Consider the following 25,454-nt stretch of genomic DNA (forward strand, 5'->3'; position numbering starts at 1 on the left):
ACATCAGTGCTGTGACCTTCCCTGTCCACGGACGCCGTCCACATTGTTCCAGATGCCGGGGAACACCTATCGTGAGGTTCCCACAGATACCTCAGATGCACACTTGTCACCCTCACCTCCCCACACTCCTGCTGCTCTCACACAGAGGACCCCACTGTGACCCACCCTGCTGCCTCCACACCTCCCTACACTCCTGCTGCTCTCACACAGAGGACACCACTGTGACCCACCCTGCTGCCTCCACACCTCCCCACACTCCTGCTGCTCCCGCACAGAGGACCCCACTGTGACCCACCCTGCTGCCTCCACACCTCCTCACACTCCTGCTGCTCTCACACAGAGGACCCCACTGTGACCCACCCTGCTGCCTCCACACCTCCCCACACTCCTGCTGCTCCCACACAGAGGACCCCACTGTGACCCACCCTGCTGCCTCCACACCTCCTCACACTCCTGCTGCTCTCACACAGAGGACACCACTGTGACCCACCCTGCTGCCTCCACACCTCCCCACACTCCTGCTGCTCCCACACAGAGGACCCCACTGTGACCCACCCTGCTGCCTCCACACCTCCCCACACTCCTGCTGCTCCCACACAGGGGACACCACTGTGACCCACCCTGCTGCCTCCACACCTCCCCACACTCCTGCTGCTCCCACACAGAGGACCCCACTGTGACCCACCCTGCTGCCTCCACACCTCCCCACACTCCTGCTGCTCCCACACAGAGGACCCCACTGTGACCCACCCTGCTGCCTCCACACCTCCCCACACTCCTGCTGCTCCCACACAGAGGACACCACTGTGACCCACCCTGCTGCCTCCACACCTCCCCACACTCCTGCTGCTCTCACACAGAGGACCCCACTGTGACCCACCCTGCTGCCTCCACACCTCCTCCACACTCCTGCTGCTCCCGCACAGGGGACACCACTGTGACCCACCCTGCTGCCTCCACACCTCCCCACACTCCTGCTGCTCCCGCACAGGGGACCCCACTGTGACCCACCCTGCTGCCTCCACACCTCCCCACACTCCTGCTGCTCTCACACAGGGGACACCACTGTGACCCACCCTGCTGCCTCCACACCTCCCCACACTCCTGCTGCTCCCGCACAGAGGACCCCACTGTGACCCACCCTGCTGCCTCCACACCTCCCCACACTCCTGCTGCTCCCGCACAGGGGACACCACTGTGACCCACCCTGCTGCCTCCACACCTCCCCACACTCCTGCTGCTCCCGCACAGAGGACCCCACTGTGACCCACCCTGCTGCCTCCACACCTCCCCACACTCCTGCTGCTCTCACACAGAGGACCCCACTGTGACCCACCCTGCTGCCTCCACACCTCCTCACACTCCTGCTGCTCTCACACAGAGGACACCACTGTGACCCACCCTGCTGCCTCCACACCTCCCCACACTCCTGCTGCTCTCACACAGAGGACCCCACTGTGACCCACCCTGCTGCCTCCACACCTCCTCACACTCCTGCTGCTCTCACACAGAGGACCCCACTGTGACCCACCCTGCTGCCTCCACACCTCCCCACACTCCTGCTGCTCTCACACAGAGGACCCCACTGTGACCCACCCTGCTGCCTCCACACCTCCTCACACTCCTGCTGCTCTCACACAGAGGACCCCACTGTGACCCACCCTGCTGCCTCCACACCTCCTCACACTCCTGCTGCTCTCACACAGAGGACACCACTGTGACCCACCCTGCTGCCTCCACACCTCCTCACACTCCTGCTGCTCCCGCACAGAGGACCCCACTGTGACCCACCCTGCTGCCTCCACACCTCCCCACACTCCTGCTGCTCTCACACAGAGGACCCCACTGTGACCCACCCTGCTGCCTCCACACCTCCTCACACTCCTGCTGCTCTCACACAGAGGACCCCACTGTGACCCACCCTGCTGCCTCCACACCTCCTCACACTCCTGCTGCTCTCACACAGAGGACACCACTGTGACCCACCCTGCTGCCTCCACACCTCCCCACACTCCTGCTGCTCCCACACAGAGGACCCCACTGTGACCCACCCTGCTGCCTCCACACCTCCCCACACTCCTGCTGCTCTCACACAGAGGACACCACTGTGACCCACCCTGCTGCCTCCACACCTCCCCACACTCCTGCTGCTCCCACACAGGGGACACCACTGTGACCCACCCTGCTGCCTCCACACCTCCCCACACTCCTGCTGCTCCCACACAGAGGACACCACTGTGACCCACCCTGCTGCCTCCACACCTCCCCACACTCCTGCTGCTCTCACACAGAGGACACCACTGTGACCCACCCTGCTGCCTCCACACCTCCCCACACTCCTGCTGCTCTCACACAGAGGACACCACTGTGACCCACCCTGCTGCCTCCACACCTCCTCACACTCCTGCTGCTCCCGCACAGGGGACACCACTGTGACCCACCCTGCTGCCTCCACACCTCCTCTACCCCGTTCTCCTGCCCACCTGCTCTCTCCTCAATCTCAACTCCGTGACCTTCCTGCACAGACTCACCCCAGCTCTGGATCCTTCTGGAAAGGGACTGCAGAAAGACTGCCACACTGAAAGCCTGAGTGGGGTCCCCAGGGGACCATCTGAAGTGACGGACTCTCTCTAGTGTCCTCACTGACCCGGGCCTGCCTGTCACCGCCGACGTTAACCTGCGCAAGTCACCCAACGTCCCTCAGCCCATTTCCTCGACTCTAAAATGGGAATAAATAATTGTCCCTACTTCATGTCTGCAGGGACGGAATTGGGTTACGGATGGGCAGCTCTTACCGCCAGCTAGTGCCTGGCACAGAGTAAATACTAAGAGGTAACGCTTCTATCACTGACCATCGCCAGACGTCACTTATGGAATGTGTTGAGCAAGTTAAAGATGAATGACCCAGCCGTGAACTCTAGGAGGGGGCGGCGATGACATAGTTTACGAATCTCTACAAATCCACATATAGAAACTGGCAGAGCAGGTGAACAGCTGCCCCACGGGCAACATTGGCTGTGGAACTGAGCTGTCCCCATAAACCCCGAAATGCAGGTGGGTGGGAACAAACTGGCAGCAGCGACGAGACCGCCAGGTGGTGGTTTCTGTACCAACAGAAACCCGGGACAGAAGTGAGGCGGTCTAGGATGAACCAGAGGACAGGGAACTCCCAAGGGTCACCAGGAGTCAGCCTTCCCAGCCGCCAGGGTGGGGAGGCCACCACGGCTGCCAGTCCGAGAGGGGCGTGGAGAGGGCCCTTGGCACCCGCTGCCGGGCCTGGAGCCCCCGGACACAGAGTCCCTCTCATCGGCCCGGCCGGCCAGAGCTCCCTGGCTGGGAGCCGTGTCCACTCCGAGCAGGACAGGGACTCTACAGACCAGAGAGGGAGCAGAGCCCGACACAAGTGGGCCGGTGGAGCCGAACCAGGAAGTCCCAGCTAGAGAGTGGCCCTGGACTGTGGCTTCAGAAAAACAACAGAAGGGGTCAGTCTGTTACGTTAGAAAACCTACCCTGAACGCACCATCTTCTCAAAGTTCAGGAAAACAAGTCCCACATAAAAAAAAAAAAAAAAGCTACAGAGGAGCACCCAAGTCAAAATCCACGCAGATTTATTACCAAAGGAGAACACGAGAAGAAAACGCTTCACCATGAAGGCACACCAGAAAGGGGTGCCCTAAAAGGATCCCCACGGTAGCCGACTATTTCCGAAGCGTTCAGGGACAGTGTGGTGGACGGGTACATTGCTGGTTCCCCCATGAATCTGGCCGCCCGGTACTCATGTCCACGCAGTCCCCTCCCACAGGGTCCCTGGTCTTGGTCGTGTGACTTGCTCTGGCCAATGGGACATCAGGAAATGTGAGGTGAGCAGAGACTTGGTAAGTGTGTGGGAATCGGGTTCTCCTTCTTGAGACCAGTGTGCCCACGTGAGCAGGCCCCCTCTGCTCCCCTTGATGAGGAAAGACCACACACAGACAGAGGCCCATTCATCTCAGCTGTCCGTGCTGAGCCCAGCCCCCAGCCGAGCCCCCAGCCGAATGAGCGAGCCCAGGAAAAACCAAAGCAGCACCCAGTTACATGGCGGAATTGTGAGACATGATACATTGTTATTGTTCTAAGCTACTAAGTTTTGATATGGTTTGTTATGCAGTAATCAGGAATTAATAGAGACATTAAGATCTTAATAAAATTACACAAGACATAGAATAATAACATAAATTAGAATTTACAAACTCAGAAACCAGGCAAGAGAACTTAGGGAAAAAAAATATCAATAAAGAAAAATTATTTCAGAAAATAAATACTTCACTAGAAAGCACACATAGTAAATAAATACAACAGATAATGTTTTTAAAAAAAAGAGAAAGAAAAATGAGATGAATTTAAACCAATGAAGAAAAAGATAAGAAAGATTTGAAAAGGACAGATATTGAAAGTTGGCAAAGAAGACCCAACATTCAGGTAATAGGCGTCCTTAAAGAAAACTAAATAAAACCGAATGTTTATGAAAAATAATGTTTCCATCAAAAGTCATGAAAAAAAAAACCACACAACAACCCTGAAACTACACATTGTACACCTAAGAATCAAAGTTCTATTAAGGCAACAGTATTGGCCTTTTAATAATAATAAAAAAGAAGGATTTGTTGGCTCGTTTCCCCCTAAGCCTGAGCCGAGCTCTCCGGCCAGGTAGGTGTTCTCTGGGAGACACCGCGTGGAAGGTGTCTCTGGCAGGGAAAGCGTGGGTAAAGCCCGAAGGTGTCAGAGAGCACGACGCACACTGGGAACCACTGGGGGCGGGGATGAAGCCGGAGAGTCTACCGAGGCCTCAGCCGCTGGGAAGATCCCATCCTAGAGGGTCCTGGAGCACTCACCCATGTAGGGCTTGGTCCCCGCCATGGACGACGCCTTCTCGGCTCCTTTCACCACAGTCGCGATGTTGAAGTCTGTGATGTGAACATGTCCTGGAGAGAGAGAGAGAGAGAGAGACCCCTGTTAGCAAGAGCTTCCAGCAGCCGGTTAGTTTTCCCTTGTGTGATTGGAAGCTGTGGTCAGCAAGGTGCCGTGCAAGATGAAACTATTAGAACATCGACTTGCATTTGTACTTTATCTGATGCTTTGAAAATGAGTTGGGATTTTTTTAGCATGATTTGCAGTAGCCAAGATATGAAAACAACCTAAATGGTTTTTTTTTGTTTGTTTTTTTGGGTTTTTTTTGTATTTTTCTGAAGCTGGAAACGGGGAGGCAGTCAGACAAACTCCCGCATGTGCCCGACCGGGATCCACCCGGCACGCCCACCAGGGGGTGATGTTCTGCCCATTTGGGGCATCGCTCTGTTGCGACCAGAGCCAGTCTAGAGCCTGAGGCAGAGGCCACAGAGCCATCCTCCCCAGCGCCTGGGCCATCCTTGCTCCAATGGAGCCTTGGCTGCGGGAGGGGAAGAGAGAGACAGAGAGGAAGGAGAGGGGGAGGGGTGGAGAAGCAGATGGGCACTTCTCCTGTGTGCCCCAGCCGAGAAATCGAACCTGGGACTTCCGCACGCCAGGCTGACGCTCTACCACTGAGCCAACCAGCCCGGGCCAACAACCTAAATGTTTGTGAACCAACAAATGGATAAGAATGTGGTATGTATACACAGCATTATCCAACCAAGAGAGAGAAGGACATCTTGCCTTTTGTGACAGCATGGTTGGACCTGGAGGACATTATGCTGAGTGAGATATGCCGGATACAGAAAGATAAATCCTGCAGGGTCTCACTTGCACATGGAGCCTATAGGAAAGGCAGACTCACAGAAACAGAGAAGCAGGAGGTTGCCAGGGGCTGGGGCTGGGGCAATGGGAGAGCCTGATGAAGGGCAAACCTTCAGCTGTAGGATGAATGAGGTCCGAGGATGTAATGGACAACATGGAGACTATAACTGATAACAAAACTAAAAACTGCTAAGAGTAGAACTTAGATGTTTATATATATATTTTCTATGCAAGTTTTATAGCACACATTTTTTTGGTCATTCACGCATATTTCCTATAAATAAACAAATCCATTTATATTGAAGGCATGATAAAAATATCTATGGATTAAAAGTTTAGAGGCACTGACCCCGAGAGCAAAAGCTCCTGCTAAATAAGAAGACAGGTCCACCCAGACTCCCTGTGTCAGGAAAACTGTACAAGTGACCACGGCTGGGGTAGGGGCATGCAGACAGGATTCTCATGCCCAGGGCACGTTCTTGCTCTCCTGTCACTCTGCTGCGGTCACTGGGGGCCTCAGGGCTGTACCTGAGAAACTGAGTGGGGAGGGACTGGGGGGATTGAGACCCCTTTCCAACCAGCCTAATGGGACATGGATAGGCTGGGTGCTCCTACCAACAGGTGTTCCAGCAATCCGAGAGGGAGGGAGAGGGACAGAGGAGAGGGCTGGAGACGGGATGTGGGGAATGGGGAAAGAGAAGAAGGGAAGGAGGGGAGGGAGGAGAATCCTGAATGGTCAGTATGGGCTCTCCAGGGAATCTGGAGCATAAAAGCCCCCAGCTCCGAGACCCCTGAACACCGGATATAAATGCACTCCCAATTCTTCCTCTCTGTTTGTCTTCACATCCTGTGAACACGGCTGGCTGCATTTTCACACCTGAGCTGTGTTTGGGATGGTGGGACTTTCATACAGAGGAGGGCGGCATGCACAAAACTGGCTCTGCAGGAACTTGGAGGACACCTCCAAGACAGGAGGCCTGCTGAGGGCCCCCCTGGGAGAGGCGTGTCTGATGTGATCAGCCACGGTGGACAGAAAAAGCAGCAGCCGGTCCACGTACAAATCCCAGAGCTCAGCTCAGCTGCCAACACTGACGTGTGATGGGCGGCGTGGCCAAGAACCCTGACCAGGGCCCCGGGGGATACAGCCCGAGGGACTCAGCAGTGGTCTGCCAGCCCCACCGGGTGCTTGCGGATGAAGCTTATGTCACCCAGCCAGGACTTTGCTGGGAACCCTTTCTGGCCAGATGCACAGGGTCCCCACCCAGGTAGAGTCCCTAGAATGTCTCCAGCCTGCTCCAGCCTCAGGGCGGTCCGTCCATCTACAGTCCTCTCTGCAGGAGGCAGTATGGGGCAGTGGCTGGGTGCACAGACTCCAAGACAGACGGCTTGGGTTTGGGTCTTTTTGACGAGTCTTCTTTTTTTCAGGAATTACTTAAAGTTATCTTCTCTGTCTTTGTCTAGCATGATACGAACCCCAGCATTGGAGAAGTCATGTGCTTCCACAAAGAGAGGCAGCCTGAAGATGAAGCCCCTCCATAGCGAAGCTAAAACTGCAAGGATAGCAGAGACATGGTGCCCAGAGCATGATTAAGCCCTGCCTGAAGCCATCTCCACCGGACATCAGCTATACCAGCTGAAAATCACCCTTGATTGCTTAGGGCTATTCGATTGGGGGGCAGGCAGGGGGCGGAGATTCCGCGGGGCTGAAGCCCCACCCACCACCCTCAGCACGGACCTCTAACTGCCAGCACACAGACTCATCCATGTCGAGCACCACATCACCAGTAACCGTGATGGGTCCCGGCACTGTACCCACTTACTTGGGGACAGAGTGCCCAGGGCTTTCCTGTAACCCACTTCCGCAGCTCACTGCACACTATCTACTCCTCTGCCACCGTGCCACTTCCCTTCCCTCTCCGCTCAGCCCCCGCGGTGAAATAATAACACCCTGTGGGTGGGTGTTTACTGAAACAATGGGCAGGCGCTGTTGTCTCAGTGGGACTGACAAAGACACAACCTGGGACTCCATGCGTCTGCTCAGAGGGGACCTGCGACGCTGAAGGGCAGGCCCTGTTTGGGCGCAGAGTGAATTCTCTCTAGATCTGTCTCCTGGAAGCCACCCACACAGACGCGTTGCCATGCCTCCCGGGGCTTCCCCGGGGAGTGGCGGCTGAGGTAGTGGCCACTAGAGGGAGCTGGAGTCAGGATGAGGGAGGCGGTCACCAGAGGCTGGCTGCGCCCACGGTTACCCCTCCCTTGCTTCCCTCTCATCGTACTTGAATTTGGGGTCATGTCTCCTGTGAACTTCTGTTCCCACCCTGGCTGGTTTACAAGGTCCACGTCAGGTCTAAGCCAGAGGTCAGAGTAGCACTGAAGAAAAGAAAGATCCGGAAGCCCAAGAGAGGTGAAGTCTGGGTCAGGAGTCCAGCTGCCCTGGCTTCCCCCAGGCTCACTGATAATAGCAACTGCACTTCCGGAGGGCCCTCCTGCGATGGAGCGCTCAGGACCACTCAGGACCGCACGCCTGGGCCCTCCCCCTCCCCGATCTTCATGGGGATCACAGAGGACCCTCTGTAGGACGCAGCCAATGGGAAAAGAAACCAAATCAAATCCCCTGGCAGGAGCTTGTCCAGGCTTCATGGGCTTACAGCAGCAGGGGGGTGGCCCATTTCTGAGCACGCCCCTGCCTGATAAGGGGCAAAACGACCCTCTGATTGCCCTCCGCTCTGTCTGACCGGACTCCCTCCGGTGTCTTGGTTAACGGGAAGGCAAGCAGGGCCTTCAGAGTAACCCGTGCACTGCAGCCTCGCCGGCGCAGACGAGAACAGTGCAGGAGAGCCACGTAGAAGACGCCCATGCTCCTGGGACGCCCTGAGCACACGTGCTGAGAATTGGGGGCTCTTCCTTCCAACACCAGCTCGGTCACGATCCCATTAAAGCCTGCCTGGCACCCGCACCCGCTTTGATTGGAGGCAGCATGGATACCACCTCTCGTCTGAGGCTCTTGAGAGAGCCCATCAGTTCCGTTCCCTCCCTCCTTTCTCTGGGTCCCTGGCTCTTCACGTTAAGAGCCACTAGACTCCTGGGTTCATCAGAGACTGCCGCAGAGCGGAGGCTCCCGTGCACTTCCCTCCCACTCTGTGCTGGGCAGGTGATTTTTTTGCCATCATATTAATCACAACGAATAGCATTTGCAGAGAGGTTTCACAACACTCTCCCAGCCAGGACCCCCTCTCTGCAAGGACGCTGTGAAGATGCCGGGCTGCAGACTCCCCGCTGGCTCAGCGGCCTTTTCCAGCCTGTTCCTCCCGACCTCCTGCAGCACAAGGGCCGGGAAAACGGGAACCAAATGTCCTGACTCCCTTGCAGCTAGGGTTCTGGAAGAATTAGCTCCTGCTGGTGAGACACACTTGGGAGGTCTAGAAGGTGGAAAGAAAGGAGAGGCTGTTTTTTGGGGGGGACGTAGGGATAAGCAAGCCTCAATGGATCACGGGAGGAGAGGGGTTTTGCTGGGAGAGGTCTTCTGTTGACATTGTCTTGTCACCTTTCCCATGGTGTGAGAGGCTGAGGAAGTGACTCTCTAATCCAGGGTCCCATATCCAGAATTCACACCCCAAGTGGGCGTGACCCCAAGGCCTTAACACTTTCTCTCGACAACACTCAAGCCCAGATGAGTAAGAGGAGCTAAGGAGAAGCAGCTGCCCAGTGATGGAGCCTCCTCCACCCAGAAATAGGAATGGCAAGACTTCTCCGCTTTTCCTGTGGGGTCCGGTCACCTTCCCTGACCCGTTCCAGGGTGGAAGGGCTCCTCTCTGCACAATCGTGCTTCCTGGGGCCAGAAACCAGGGCATCGTGCCTCCAGCCTGTCATGCAACACGGCTTTGCAAACAGTGAGCAATGACGATGATCGTTATCATTCAAAGCTGGAATTTTGACCCGTGTGCAGAAGCATAAAAGTTTGACAAGGAAGGATTTGACCTACATACCTCCTTAACCCCCGTCCAGCCCTCTTGCACTGCCCCATGAAGCTGGGGTGATTATGTGAAGGGTCAGTTTGGGATGAACCAACCCGTCCTGCTCGGTGTAGAGCTGCCCGATTTTCTGTTAGCGGGCCCTCTGGTCCCCCACGTTCTTCCTCTCACCTTGGCAGCCCCTCACCCCACTCTGGTGCGGGGTCCGGGTGGTGAAGCTTCCTCTCTCTGGGGTCCTTTTGACTCACACAGATTCAAGCTTTGATCAGCAATGAAGCTGATACCTTGGCCTCTATCTGCCACTTTGGCGTTTTATTTTTCACTTGCTAAAGCCCCACACGGGGAAGACAGGGCTGTGATGGGTGGCTTTGTGCCTCTTCCCCTCGATGGTAGAATGAAGTCCTAACCTCCCATCCCAGGTCCGCAGGGTGGGCCCTTATCTGGAAATAGGACTGTCACAGATTAAATGAGTTACGGTGAGGTCACTCTAAAGTACGGTGGGCCCCTGACCCAGCACACCTGGTGTCCTCACGGAAAGAGGAAATGTGACCCCAGACACACACGAGGACGCCGTGTGAAGGCGGGAATCACGCTGCCACAAGTCAGGGCACCCTCTGCCACCTTGGTGTCAGGCCTGCAGGTCCCTGCGCAATGAGACAGTACGTTCCTGCTGTCTCAGCCTCGGGGTTTACGGGACTTTGCTACATCAGCCAGAGGACACTCACACGGGGGCTCTTTACTGGGGACCTCAGGTCACCCCAGGGCCAGGTGCCAGCAACTGGGGCAGCCCCTTGGCCTCAGAGCCCCTGACATTGTTCGGACTGGCCAGTCCTAAGCCTGCTTGCTGTGCCTCGTCCGTTCCTTCCCATAGAACCCACCAGAGAGGCTCCTGTCCACCTTCACTGGGTCTGCAGGACTGGAAGATTCTCCTATGACATCTAACTATAGTAGAAACTTCCCGCCCAGCAGCCTTCTGGGAAGAATCACCCTCCCGCACCCCCACCAGGGCACCCAAGATAGCTTTACATGGCATTCCTACACTTGGTCCTTAAACCCCTGGAATCCCATCCAGAACAAGGACCCCCCCACACACACACACACACACACTGTCAGCTCCTCAGACTCAGCAGGAACACCTTTGTCCCCAACTATCCAGGTGGCTCCCCCCGGCTCCTTCTCAGGGGCTCCAATCCCTGCGCTTGGGGCTTCGGGAACAAGACATGCCCGAGGCGGTCATTTCCTGCAGCCTCTTCCTCCGGCCACATGGAGACCGCCTATCAGTGCTGTGACCAGGGAGGAGGGGGTGTCGGTGCTGCTGGCCACCGCCACTTTGGGGAGCACTCGTCACATTCTATCAACAAATCTGTTGGTGACAGATGGAGAGGCAGTTCTTTGAAGTGCGTCCAATTAATGAGTGCTCTGAAATGCAGTCTACTGATAGAAACTGGAGGTAAATAAAGCCAACAGATGAGGGGGCGATTGCTGTCGAGAAAGATACCTTGTTACTCACAGTTCCCAAGAGGAGGGGGCACGCCATGCCCCTGGTGGGGGCTCACAGGGATGCCCGGAGGTTGCGACGAGGCGGAGGAAGGGGGAACAGTGGGCACAGAAGCCTCACCAGCCAGCACTGGCCTCTGTGGTGGGGCCCTGGCTTCCATGCGTTTCACAGTTCCTGGGTGATGGGCGGTCATGCCCGAGAGCTGCCACCCAGGCCACAAGCTCCTTGACCACGACAGCTCTGTGTCCTTCAGTCACCGGACCCAATGCCTCCAAAAACGAGGAGACACTTTCCTGGGCACAGAAGAGGACAGTGAACTCTGAACAAGAGCCTCGAGGACACCCCTGGGCACGATGTGGGCACTGCCCTTCTGTCCCTGTCACTGCCCTGTCTGCCACCGCTGAGACGGGAGCCCCCACATGGGAAGGAGCAATGCCCACCCGGGCAGGAAGTGCTTCCCTTCCACCAGCCTCTTCCAGATGACTGCACGGACCGCCACCTTCCCCACCCCCCAGACCGCCCCTACGGACATGGAACTTGGCCATGCCCTCCCCCTGACTCTAGGCTGGGTGGGGTGATTTGCTTTGCCCACTGGGACGGCAGCAGTGGGACACAGTGGAGGACTGAGTGATTGGGATTTCCCCGCTCTGGCTTCTGCTGGGGCCATGCAAGGCCATGTGGGGCTGGCCTGCTGAAGGCGGGCCGTGAGGGGCAGGGCTGGTCCGCCAGTCCATCGGCCAAGGCTCCAGCCGGCAGCCAGGAGCCCGTCAGACAGGCGCGTGAGCACAGCCCACATCACCGGGGCTGCCTGGCGGGCCCCGCCCGAACTCCGTCCTAGAAGCAAGCTCTGCCTGCACCAGCTTGACCCCACAGACAGTGAGCTAATGTGGCGTTTCTTGTGCGCCCTCAAGGTCACGGTCATTCCTTCCCTGGCCCGAGGTACCAGCGGAAAGTGAGGGCACCTTTCTCACCAGTTTAAATCACATCCTCCAGCTCTTTGTCCTCGGCCCCAAAGCACACTCAACTCTCCCTTCCTCCCCACGCCCATCCCAGGATCTGTGTCTTCCTTCCCCTCCATCTCCCACCCCCAGGCTGGTCTCTCTCTGCCTTTGCTGCTAGCTAAGGGACCCCAAATCCCGGCGCAGAATCAGAGTGCCCACTCTGGGAGGCAAGACCCAGCCTGGGGGACCAGAGAGCCAGGAGGACCCGGGCAGGGGCGGGGAGCGAGATCCTTCTGTGAGAGCCGTTGACTGTTTGTGTCTGTGACAGATATTGAACATTATTATTATTATTATTATTATTTGTATTTTTCTGAACTGAGAAGCAGGGAGGCAGAGAGACAGACTCCCACAAGTGCCCAACTGGGATCCACCCGACATGCCCACCAGGGGGCGATGCTCTGCCCACCTGGGCCATTGCTACATTGTGGCTGGAGCCATTCTAGAGCCTGAGGCAGAGGCCATGGAGCCATCCTCAGGGCCCAGGGCCAACTTTGCTCCAATGGAGCCTTGGCTGCTGGAAGGGAAGAGAGAGACAGAGAGGAAGGAGAGGGGGAGGGGTGGAGAAGCAGATGGTCACTTCTCCTGTGTGCCCTGGCTGGGAATTGAACCCAGAACTTCCATATACTGGGCTGATGCTCTACCACTGAGCCAACCAGCCAGGGCCTAACATTATTAATACATGATGAATGTGTGCATTTAATTATGTTTCTGTGTCACTGTAAACACAACGAACCCACCTGTTCTCTGAGAAAACACTTGTGGGTTAAAGATGCAACTCTAAACAGTAACACACAGCGATCTGTTTTATAAGCCGTTCGAGATGCAATCAATAAAAGGGTAAGGAGAGGTGACGGGCAGTACAGTGACCAGCGTTAAACCTGCGCGTCCTTGTCACACACAGCACCACGGTAACCACGTGAGGTGATGGATGTGTTAACTAACTTGACTGCAATAATCATTTCCCAGAGTACATGTATGTTAAATCATCACGTTTGTGCACCTTAAAAACGATGTTGTACGACCTAAATACATACGATGTTTAATTCCCAGTCACAACTCAATAGAGCTGGAGGGAAAAAAGGCAACGATGACCAAGGGGAAAACATTAAAAGCTGACGAGTGTCTCTGGTCACGAGTCAGGGCAGGGAGGCCTTCTCTCTGGTCACGAGTCAGGGCAGGGAGGCCTTCTCTCCCAGGGGCGGAGATGCGTTTTCTGAGGATTTCCTGCTCCGCCCGTAAAGGCACTTGCTGGTAGGGAGCCATTCACTCCTTAGGATGAAGTAGTATATCCAGAGCGTGTGCCAAGACCTCGCAGAGACACATGGTGGAACGGGAGCTTCGAGAGGAGAGAGGAGGGTGGGGAGTGTGTGGGACACTGTGCAGGCAGAGGCAGCGTTAGGACCCTGTGGAAGCCACACAGGAGGTGGTGAAGGATGGAGAGCTGGGGGGGGGGGCGCGGTGTGGAAGGAAAGTGAGAAAGGGCTGAGGTCAGAGGCTGAGAACATAAGTGCGCAGAGCCTGACCAGGCGGTGGTGCAGTAAATAGAGAGCGTCGGACTGGGATGTGGAGGACCCAGGTTCGAGACCCCGAGGTTGCCAGCTTGAGCGCGGGCTCATCTGGTTTGAGCAAAGCTCACCAGCTTGAGCCCAAGGTCGCTGGCTGGAGCAAGGGGTTACTCTGGTCTCCTGTAGCCCCCCGGTCAAAGCACATATAAGAAAGCAATCAATGAACAACTAAGGCAGGGGTCCCCAAACTACGGCCCGTGGGCCACATGCGGCCCCCTGAGGCCATTTATCCGGCCCCCACCGCACTTCCGGAAGGGGCACCTCTTTCATTGGTGGTCAGTGAGAGGAGCATAGTTCCCATTGAAATACTGGTCAGTTTGTTGATTTAAATTTACTTGTTCTTTATTTTAAATGTTATATTTGTTCCCGTTTTGTTTTTTTACTTTAAAATAAGATATGTGCAGTGTGCATAGGGATTTGTTCATAGTTTTTTTTATAGTCCGGCCCTCCAATGGTCTGAGGGACAGTGAACTGGCCCCCTGTGTAAAAAGTTTGGGGACCCCTGAACTAAGGTGTCACAAAGAAAAACTAATGATTGATGCTTCTCATCTCTCTCCGTTCCTGTCTGTCCTTTTCTATTTCTCTCTGACTCTCTCTCTGTCTCTATAAAAAAAAAAAAAGCGCAGAAAAGGATGGGGGAAGGGCCAGACGGAGAGCTGGAGGGCAGGCACAGAGGAGGCACCGGAGGAGGCTGGTGCTGGGAGCCGCCTGTCCGCCCGGGAGACTCACGCAGCCGCCTTGGGGGCCCTGAGCCCGTGGCTGTGAGGGTGGGATGGGAACTGGGGCATCAGAAAGGTCTGGGTTCCCTCTCAGGCTCTTGGAGTGTCTTACGGTCACAGACGAAATGGCTGAGTTACTCCTGTTACCTTGTGTTCCCGCCTTAATTTCACTCCCAGACAACAGCTACCCGGGGCCTGAGAGACCTTCGTCCACAAGTCTCCTTAGTCCCTAGGGCAGGGCCTGGCTTCCTGCACAGCCCAGACTGTGACTCTTCTCACCTCCGTGTCCCCTGCTTCTACGATCTGCCCTCGGCCTGCCCTGAGCAGAGAAGGGGCAGCGTAAGCCCTCCTGGGCATCCTCTATGTCCGGATGTACTGCTGACCTTCACGGCCTGTCTCAGAGCTCCACCACCCCTGTGAGGTGGGATCGCCTCTGTTTTAATTCTGGGAAGGCCAAGACTCAGGGGGGTGCAGCAAGTCACCCAAGGACACACAGCTAGCTGGGGGTCAGCTCAGCTCAGCTCAGCTCCTGTCTGGGGATCCTGACTCAGATACAAGCTGAGGCCCCTGCCTGTATCCTGAGCTCTGCCCAGGCCCCTGGCTGCTCCAGACCGCCGCCCATCTGCTCGGGGGCACAGGGGTCCCGCCCGCCGCCCATCTGCTCGGGGGCACAGGGGTCCCGCCCGCCGCCCATCTGCTCAGGGGCACCGGGGTTCTGCCCGCAGGCACAGGGGTCCCGCCCGCCGCCCGTCTGCTCGGGGGCACAGGGGTCCCGCCCGCCGCCCGTCTGCTCGGGGGCACCGGGGTTCTGCCTGCAGGCATAGGGGTTCTGCCCGCTGCCCGTCTGCTCGGGGGCACCGGGGTTCTGCCTGCAGGCATAGGGGTTCTGCCCGCTGCCCGTCTGCTCGGGGGCACCGGGGTTCTGCCTGCAGGCATAGGGGTTCTGCCCGCTGCCCGTCTGCTCAGGGGCACAGGGGTTCTGCCCATGGGCTCAGGGGTCCCGCCCGCTGCCCCGAGGCACTCAGTCTGGTTTCAGCAGCTGGCAGGAGATGTGAGCCCAGATGTCCCCACCCATCACTCTGAGTTCACCTCCCAACACCGAGGGGCTTACACAATGGGGCAGGATGCCTGAGACCTACAGGCAGCAGGTCCGGGCGTCTGGAGGGGCTTCCGGAAGGAGCCGTGGCCTGAGGGAGGGTCTGGAGGAGCTGTGTAGAGAGGCAGCGCCTCACGAACATCCTCATCGTTCTCGCTGAAAGCCTTGGGGGACAAGCCCCTGAAACGGTCAGCGACTTTGGCCCTCCAGGCTGCCCTGATGACCGGCTGCATGGTTGCCATGGTGTTGGCTGCAGTGGACTGTCAGGTCCACCACCTGTGCACCGTGGGCCATGGCCCTGGCTCGTCTGGCACCGCCCTGGGGCTGGGCTGCAACACGGGGCCCAGGCTCGCGGCCGAAGCAGGTCAGGGTCCGGCCTCGGATTGGCACTAAGCCCCCCCAAATTCCTGCGGGACTGAAATGGAGAGCCGCTCACATGGAGTGTGCTTCTCCCAGCGTGGCCCCTGGACCCCGAATCGCTGCACCGAGGAGCCGCGAGAGAGGCAGGGTCTCGGGTCCCACTTCCGACCGAGTGACTCCGTGTGACCAGGCGGCCGTGCTTGGTGCGCAAGGCAGAGCCGGTGAGCTGGGTGGGGGCGGGCTTAGCGGATCATCGATGGCTGATTGCCGGCTCGCCCGCCGGGCCCTATCCCACTGATCCCCGTGACGATCTGGAAGGCGGGCACCCCCTTCCCCGTGTCACAGGTGACACGGAGGCTCAGCGAGGTGAGGGGCTCCTCTGAGGCCATGGGCTGGTTCTCAGGTGGAGGAGCTGGGGCTGAACACGCAGGGCGTTCCCACCCTCTCTCTCACCCCCAGGTCCGCCCCTGCCGTCCTCCAACCAGGACATCAATAGCCATGGACTCACCCGGGCAGGACACTGGCCAGAAATGTACACAGATGTTCAACCACCAGGATTCACACACACACACACACACACACACACACACACACACACACACGGCTTTCCAGTCAATACAAAACTCAACGCCCCGGGAGCCCCGACTCCCACTGGACGCGCCCGTGAAGCGCTCGGGGTAGGCTTACCGTGTTCGTCCAGCAGGATGTTGTCCGGCTTGATGTCTCTGTAACGGAAAACAAAGAAGCTGAATAAACACGATTCCCGGAGCCACTGACAAGCCCACGACAAACACGACACTCGGGGACAAGTGCCCGACAACAGCCAGCGTGTTGTCACTCGACCCCCAGACACAGAGCCAGGCAGTGACGGCGGTGACCACGTGTTGTCGCTCGACCCCCGACACAGAGCCAGGCAGTGACGGCGGTGACCACGTGTTGTCGCTCGACCCCCCGACACAGAGCCAGGCAGTGACGGCGGTGACCAGCGTGCTGTCACTCGACCCCCCGACACAGAGCCAGGCAGTGACGGCGGTGACCACGTGTTGTCACTCGACCCCCCGACACAGAGCCAGGCAGTGACGGGGGTGATCACATGTTGTCACTCGACCCCCAGACACAGAGCCAGGCAGTGACGGCGGTGATCACGTGTTGTCACTCGACCCCCGACACAGAGCCAGGCAGTGACGACGGTGACCATGTGTTGTCGCTCGACCCCCCGACACAGAGCCAGGCAGTGACGGCGGTGACCACGTGTTGTCACTCGACCCCCGACACAGAGCCAGGCAGTGACGGCGGTGACCACGTGTTGTCACTCGACCCCCCCGACACAGAGCCAGGCAGTGACGGCGGTGACCACGTGTTGTCATTCGACCCCCCGACACAGAGCCAGGCAGTGACAGCGGTGACCATGTGTTGTCGCTCGACCCCCCAACACAGAGCCAGGCAGTGACGACGGTGACCATGTGTTGTCGCTCGACCCCCTGACACAGAGCCAGGCAGTGACGACGGTGACCACGTGTTGTCGCTCGACCCCCCGACACAGAGCCAGGCAGTGACGGCAGTGACCACGTGTTGTCGCTCAACCCCAGTGACGGCGGTGACCACGTTGTCACTCGACCCCCGACACAGAGCCAGGCAGTGACGGCGGTGACCAGCGTGTTGTCACTCGACCCCCGACACAGAGCCAGGCAGTGACAGCGGTGACCACGTGTTGTCGCTCGACCCCCGACACAGAGCCAGCAGTGACGGTGGTGACCACGGGGTGCCTGTGTCCCCGCTGCCTTCGCTTTCCCGAGACGGCGAGGAGATTGGGTGCATATATACAGATACATGTTTTTTCCCCTGGAATATTCTTACCAATGTCCAGCCTCTCATCTCCTCGTAGGAACAGCTCATTGAGGCACGCCCCCTTCCTAATGTAATGTCACCCTCCCACCTCGCCAGGGACGGGACCTCTCAGGTACCACTCCGCAGACACGCGGACGGAGGCTCCGGGCAGGGAGCCCGTCCGAGGCAGAGACGGGCCACACTCAGTCAGCCTCTGCCACTTTCTGTACCGTCTGTGAGTGAGAAGGGCTTTTGCATCTTTAAAGGTTGTAAAAATAAAATTAAACAAAATAATAAACACACACACACACACAGAGCAGAAACAAAAGAAACATACAACAGAGGCTAACGTGGTCCTAGAAGCCTAACATAGGTAATAGTTGGTCCTTTGGGGAGAAAGTTTGCTCTGCCCTTTTTAGGGTGACACAGTGAACCGTATGCAGAAAATCTGGGTTGGGGGGGTTTCTAGCAAGTTCCTCTCTCCATCATCACCATAACAGCAGAGGCCTCCCAATGCCCAGTTGAGCTTGTTACTGGCAGGGATTTGCTTTCTTAGCTCTGCACCCCTGGGTGCCTGTCACCCAGGAGATGCCGTCGAAGCAAAGCCAGACAGTTAGAACGGAAACCCCAGACTGTGCTCAGAACCTCCGCGTGGCGGGGAGAGGTCTGCGCAGAGCAGGCTCGGCTCCGTGTCAGACACGCACAGGTGGGGGCTTACAGCCACAGAGCAGGTGGGGGTCGGGGCGTGGAAAACCGCTGAGAGGAAGCGTCAGGGGTGAGGGGGACGCTGGCCGATGGAGGCCCCGGATGTCACACTCTACTGGGGATGAGGAGTCCGCGCAGGTGTGGAGGGCGCCAGGTTCTGGCTGAACTGACTGGTTGGGTCCTTGCCAGGACCAGGTAACGCGGACGGGCACACAGCAGCCCCAAGTCCGGGCCTCGCTGCAACAGGGCTCAGAGGGCCCGAGGAGTTCGGAGGAGGAGACTGCCAGCACCCACGAGAGGAGGGGAGGGCAATGCAAAAGCCACACAGCCTTCGAGGGACCCCGCGGCATCCTCAACCTGATGCCGTATCACCCACACTCACGCACTTCAGAGACCCTGCACAAACCCTCCGATTTCAGAAATGCAAGCCCCAGGCGACTCAGTGACAGTGACTGCCAAGCCTTTGGAGACCAGTGGCAGCTTTCTTCCAGGTAAAGATCCATTGTTGCTGGTTTATCAAATAGTAACTACCTGAAAACACCTGGTGGTTATTTGTACTGACACGAGGCAGTGTTGATGGTCTTGCAGGGTGTGTGTGTGTGTGTGTGTGTGTGTGAAAGAAACACTCATCCTATGTATTTAAACTTTCATCTTCACTGTGACTTTGGGGACCCGCAAATATTGACGGGAATTAAGTAAACGGAACCCACTGCCAAGTTCATAAAACATCCACGATGAACCCAGACACTGATTATTCACGGAGTCCCCTTGGGGAGGGTGCACTTGAGAACTTAGGAAATTAAAATAAGGGCAGAAGACTCAAGAGTCAAGTGCGTGTGGATCCAATGAGCTAACACGGGGTCCTGCCCAGGGCGCCTCCCAGCACGGTGCCCAGGAGACAGCGAGAAAGAGAACACAGGCGTCAAAACAGAAACACAGTAGCGAGTGTGAAAGCGCATCCCATAAGACTGTATCACTAGGACCGAGATGACCCTGTTGGGTTGGGGGAACGGGTGTCACTGAGGGAGTGGCCGTGGTCTGGGCAGCATGAACCCAAAATGCCTGCAAGGGCTGTGGTCTGAGCTGCTGAAAATGCCTCATCTCAAGGTTTCTGCTGCCCCTCCTCCCTCCTTCCCTCCTCCCTCCCTCCTCCTCCCTCCCTCCCCCCTCCCCCTTCCTCCCCCCTCCCTCCCCCCTCCCTCCTCCCTTCTCCCTCCCTCCCTTCCTTCTTCCCTTTGTCCTTTCTCCCTTCCTCCCTCACTCCTTCCTCTTCCCTTTCCTTCCATGAGCCTTTCTCAAACGCCTGCTCCAGGCAAGTCTGGCAGACAGCTGGGGTTGCTGAGGCTCCAGACACCCCCCTCCCCTCCCGAAGCTCAGAGTGGGAGGGACAGGGAGGCCTGCTGGCTGGGTGCCACCCGGTGAGGTGGCTCAGACGCTTCCCTGCAGGGCAGACTGGGCCCCGGAGCCCAGGAGAGGATGCCACCAGGGCAGCTGGAGAAGCACTGGGACCGGCAGGGACCAGAGATGTCAGAGCTAATGAAAGGTGGGCAGCGGCAAACCTAAGGAGAGCTGCCAGGTAGTGGGGTGCAGACTGTCCCTCCAGAACTCACGTCTACCGGGGCCTCAGAGAGGGCTCTCACTGGAACCAGTGAAGGACGTCAAGGTGAAATCATCCCGGGTTTGGGGTGAGCCCTGAATCCCACGACTGGTGTCTGTGAGAGGAAGGAGACGGAGACTCGGACACACAGACACACGGGAGAGAAGGTGGCCTTGCAAAGACAGACGCAGAGACTGAGTGATGCGGCCACAAGCCAAGGAGAACCGGCGCCACCAGGGGCTGGCGGCGGCAGGAAGGATCCTCCCTGGAGCTTCCGGCGCGCAGCCCGGCTGACACCTAATTTCTGTCTTCTGGCCAGAACTGTGAGACACTCCATGTGTACTGGTTTAAGCCACCCATCTTGTGGTGGTTTGCTGTGGTGGCCACAGGAAGTCATTAACACACCTGGCAGAGCTGAGGCACAGGTGACGGAGGAGGCGGGCAAGTCCTGAGCGGCCCCCAGTCTCCCCCACTGACCACGGTGGGGCCCACCCACATCCACATCTGAAAGCCCCCTGGGCACAGGATCTCATATTATGAGGACCAGACGGGGGCCCCAATGTGAGTGACGGGTAATCCAGACCCCACAGCTCTGAGGAGAGCGACTGTCCTGTCCTCAGCCCCCCAGCGCCCCCTGCTGGCGGGGGAGCCTGCCTGCGCTTCAGTCTCCTCCCTGGGGAATCAATGTCCCTCAAGCTGTGAGGCCGTCCCCCTTGGCGGTCACTGGGGAACATCAGTGACCCAGACAGACCCAGCTTTGGTTCCGGGAGGGGAGACAGGCCAAAAAGCAAGCAGACGAATGATGTGGCCGCATGCTGTGACAAGGGTTTCCAGGGTCTAGTAAACAGGCCACCAAGCGGTCCTGCTTTCGGTAGGTGGCCAGGGAAGGCCTTTGAGAAGACGTGACATTAGGATGGCATCGGAATGACAAGAAAGACGTGGGCCCGCTCAACCTGGGGCACGTTCTCGTTCTGCCAATGAGGCTTCAGAAGGCCGAGAGGGAGAATGATCTGACCTGCCACACGCTTTTAGCCGAGAGAGCAGGACAGAGGTGACAAGTGTCGTCTCCATTTCACAACGACATTGTCTAAGGCTCCGTCTTAGCAGACTGGAGCGAGGCACCCTCCCTGGCTGGCTTTGAGATGCCAGCTGTCACAGGTGAGCGGGCCACAGGGCAGAGACTGGAGGTGCCTGTAGGACCTCAGTCCCGTAGCACAGGGACCGAATCCTGCCCACCACCACGAGGGCTCGGAGGAGGTCCAGAGAGGTCCAGAGAGGGACGCAGCCCAGTGGGCATCTGGATCACAGCTTCGTGACCCTCTGAGCAGAGGAGCCAGCTAAGTTGTGCCCAGACTCCTGACCTCTGAAAATGGTGAGAAAATATGCAGGAGCTGGTGTAAGCTGCTACGCTTGTGGCTATTTGTTCATCCACAACAGAAACAAACACACTCCCTACCGAGCCTTGGGCCACTTACTCTCGGCCTTCTCCTCTCGTCTGGGGACAGCAGCCCCCCCACCTGACAGCTGCCCGGAGCATGCCATGCGATGCTGCTTATTCGAGGCTTAGCGCGGCTTGCAGGGCGTGAGAAGTGCCCCAGACAAGTGAGGAGGGGGTGCAGGGTGGGATGTTTACTATCACTGCTCTCTGCAAGGAGCTGGGGAGGCCTCGGGGGTGGGTTCTTGAGCTCTTAGCAAATGTGCATTAGATCTCTTTCACAGGCGGTGCCCCAGCAGCCGCCCGGAGGAGACGGAGCATCCGAGTCCCCTGGGATTTAATAAGAGCTCCACTTTACAGCGAGAGCGTGCCGTCAGCGGCTGCAGACCAGCGGCTTTCAGGGTCACTGCCTCCAGTTCTATTCTCCACATCGATCGTATCTCAGCCCCCGGTGCGTCACCCCGCCGCGGACGGGCTGGCGTGTTCAGAAACATCACGCGCAGCAGTAAGCGGGAGGGAGAGGCCGGCCGAGACGGAGTTTTCTGAGGACAGGCCCATCATTTCAGAGCTGGGCTGAACGTCACTTTGATGGAAAGGACGCATCTGAGGCTATAGAACCCGGTTCTCGCTCCTCAATTACTTCTCAGTGTGCTCCTCCCACAAGTAAAACAGCCCCAGAATGTCAGCTGAGCTATTTTAAAGAACAGCCCAGCCTGACCAGGCAGCGGAGCAGTAGATAGAGCGTCAGACTGGGATGTGGAAGGACCCGGGCTCGAGACCCCGAGGTCACCAGCTTGAGTGCAGGCTCATCTGGTTTGAGCAAAGCTCACCAGCTTGGACCCAAGGTCACTGGCTCGAGCAAGGGGTTACTTGGTCTGCTGAAGGCCCGCGGTCAAGGCACATATGAGAAAGCAATCAATGAACAACTGAGGTGTCTCAATGAAAAACTGATGATTGATGCTTTTCATCTCTTTGTTTCTGTCTGTCCCTATCTATCCCTCGCTCTGACTCTCTCTCTGTCTCTGTAAAATAAACAAACAAACAAAAAAGAACAGCCCAGAAATGGGTCTGATCCAGACCGCCAACAAGGACCGTGAGGGCACTACCAGGTGTGTCCCTCTGCAGGGGCTCCTGAGTGATCCGTGCTGACAATCCCGTGCAGCCCCAGGGACGCAGAACCTGGCGGAGCAAGAGGCCCGCCGGTGAGATAAAAAGCGATGGGTGTTTCACCTCCGGAGAAACGAGCAGGCCACTGCGGTGCACGGCGGGGGCAGCGGAGGTGAGATGAGGCCGACACCAGAGGCCGGCCGGTCCCCAGTCCGCCCCTCGCGGGCCCTGTGGCGCGGCACGCCACACAACCGCAGCTTCGGTCCCCTCGGCCGTGCATTAGTGCCACGTACTCCACGAGCTAGGGTAAGCTCAGGGACGGTTTGTCTGGGTCAGTCATTTTCATTTTGCTCGTTGTTGAAGTACCTCAACGTATATCCTAAGTCGTCTGGCAACTTCTCTGTGATCATCTATTAACACACACACTCGATAACGTCGGCCCTCAGATCCAGAAGGTTCCGTAGCTCCCCACTCCTCGCCAAGGAATGGCATCTGGCATTCCAGGCAGGGCCAGGACCAGGGCCAGGGCCAGGGCCAGGGGTCGGAATGGCCGGCTCTGAGCAGGAGAAGTCCGCACCGGAGCGGTGGGGGGCGGCTGTGGGCCAAAGGGAGACGTGTTGTGTTCTGAGGGGTGGGCTGCGACACCCCCCTCCCCCGAGAGGGTTTCGCTTCACTCTGAAGCCAGCGTCAGGCAGCCGGACCGAGGGTGCAGCTCTGGGGACTGGCTTCTGGGCTGGCTGAACCCTCGATGACCTCAGTGTGATTTCGGGGAGGATTTAATGAGAGCCGCCAGCAGGCCCGCCGGAAGCACGCTGGCTCTCAATGACAGAGGGAGGCCGGGCGTTTCAGGACGGAATCCGAGCGGACAGGACAACCTCGGGGAGGGTGGCCGGAGGCATTTTGTTGGGGTGAACTTGGTGGGCGTGACCTTGGTGGCCGCTGACTTCGGTCCTAGGCAGCTGGACGGGGCCTTCTGCACCCCTCCGCCCGACAAGTGGACGTAGGACAGAAAGCCAATGAGCTCGGTTCTCCCAGTGTGGAGTCTCTCACCATATTGCACAGACTGTTCTAGAAACTGGATAACAATTATGAAACTAATCATTGCTACTCATGACGTGACTTCTTCCCTCTCCCTCCTGCTTTTTGTGGGAAGGCAGGGACCATGTCCAGACCCCAGCTCACAACAGGACGCCCTAATGTTAACAGCCGCCCTGGTAACATGAACAGCTAACCTTCACTGAGCGCTTAGTACGTGCTGGGCACGATTCTGGAGCGGGTCACACGAATTTAACATGTGCTGTGTCCACTCTGTACCAGGTACCCTGGGGGCACACTGTATGTCACCCTACTTAATTCTGACACCACTCTTCAAGGCAGGTATCACTGCTCCCATTTTATGGATGAAGAAGGAGCTATTTCCAGAGGGTCAAAGGTCGGTCACACGTTCGCCGACAAGACCCATGCTCCCACGGCCCGGTTTGTAGATCAGTATCCTCTCGCTGGGAGAAAAACTCAAGGAAAAAAAATGAATTCGAGTTTGTTCCCTGAATCGAAACCAGGCAGTAACAATTGGAGGAGCACGCTTATCATAGATACCTGATTTGATAAATAAAATGACATTCTTTGTCGTTCAGAAGACTGTGATCACAACACCCACGCACGAAGTTGCTTTTCTTTTTCAGTACGACCCAAATGGCTCTTTGCAAGGCGTAAATCTGACGCTGTCCCTTCTGACATAAATTTTTCCGATGGCCCTGCAGGACCTAGCGTGCCGGTGGCTGGACCCTGGGGTGCCAGGTTCTAACACGATCTCAAAAAGAAAAAGCGAACACTGAGACGTGGCTGTCCACTCTTAACTCTGACGACGGAGGGCGTCAACGAAAGGCACCACGCACTAGCACTGAACGTATTACAAGGAGAGGGAAGGAGGAGACATTTAACCCCTGGGAGCCATCAGGACAGGCAGGCAGAAGCAGGCACAGCTGTCACAGGCTGGGCCCATTCCTGGGCAAGCACTGAGAAAGCACTGACCACAGGGCTTTTCCTGATCTGCCCAGTCAGCCTGGCCCCTGCACCCCGGCTTCCTCTGGCCCCCCAGGGCCCCCGGGCCCATCTCTTAGCGGGACGGCCTTCTCCCTATAAACACCCCATGCGGGATTTGCAGCGCGGTAGCCGGTCGAATGGTCTCCACCGGCACCTGGGCGTGGGATGTATCCGGAAACCGCGCCTTTGCCGGGCGGATCCAGTTCAGATGAGGTCGTGCTGGGTCAGGGAGAGCCCTACATGCCGTGTCTGGCGTCCTGATAAGGACAAGGGAAAAGACAGAGATCCACGCAGAAAAGAGGGCGATGTGAAGACAGGCAGGGACGGGAGTGATGCATCTCCAAGCTCAGGAACGCCAAGGGCTGCCCGGAGCCACCCAACGACGGGCGAGAGGCAGGAGATGGATTATGCTGAGCCCTGGAGGAAAAGGCAAGACCACGGCCCTGTGGCAATTTGCAAGCTGCCCACCCCCGGCTCCTCTGTCTCACACCCACATCCAACTGCCCCCCAGACCTTCTCATCACAGCCGCCAGGGGGCGCTCTCTGCACATGACCCTCTGCTCACTCTTGCACAGGGGGAGGACCCTAGGCCCACACAGGCCTGCCACGCCTCCTCCTGTCTGTCACTCACTCCACGTGGTCACACGGGTCTCCAATGCCAAGCAAGGTGCTCCACGTGGCCTCTGCCTTACTCTCCCTGGCCTGGGAGGCTCGCGGCGCACGAATCACGTGACGCCTGCCCCGCCCTCCCACCTGCTGACCCCCGTTCCCTGTCTCTC

General features: G+C 57.6%; 1 protein-coding gene across 3 annotated transcripts in view; it reads right to left on the minus strand.

The window, feature by feature from the left end:
- STK32B (serine/threonine kinase 32B) overlaps positions 1-25,454 on the minus strand; it is a 274,593-nt gene that overhangs the window by 34,886 nt on the left and 214,253 nt on the right. For all 3 annotated transcript variants that reach the window (XM_066387652.1, XM_066387650.1, XM_066387651.1), the window contains 2 exons: positions 16,649-16,686; positions 4,872-4,961 (listed from right to left, as the gene is read on the minus strand). In XM_066387652.1, coding sequence (XP_066243749.1) covers positions 4,872-4,961; positions 16,649-16,686 — 128 coding nt within the window. The remainder of the gene's footprint in view (positions 1-4,871; positions 4,962-16,648; positions 16,687-25,454) is intronic.

This window comes from Saccopteryx leptura, chromosome 5 (genome assembly GCF_036850995.1).
Source record: "Saccopteryx leptura isolate mSacLep1 chromosome 5, mSacLep1_pri_phased_curated, whole genome shotgun sequence".
Classification (NCBI taxonomy): Eukaryota; Metazoa; Chordata; class Mammalia; order Chiroptera; family Emballonuridae; genus Saccopteryx; species Saccopteryx leptura.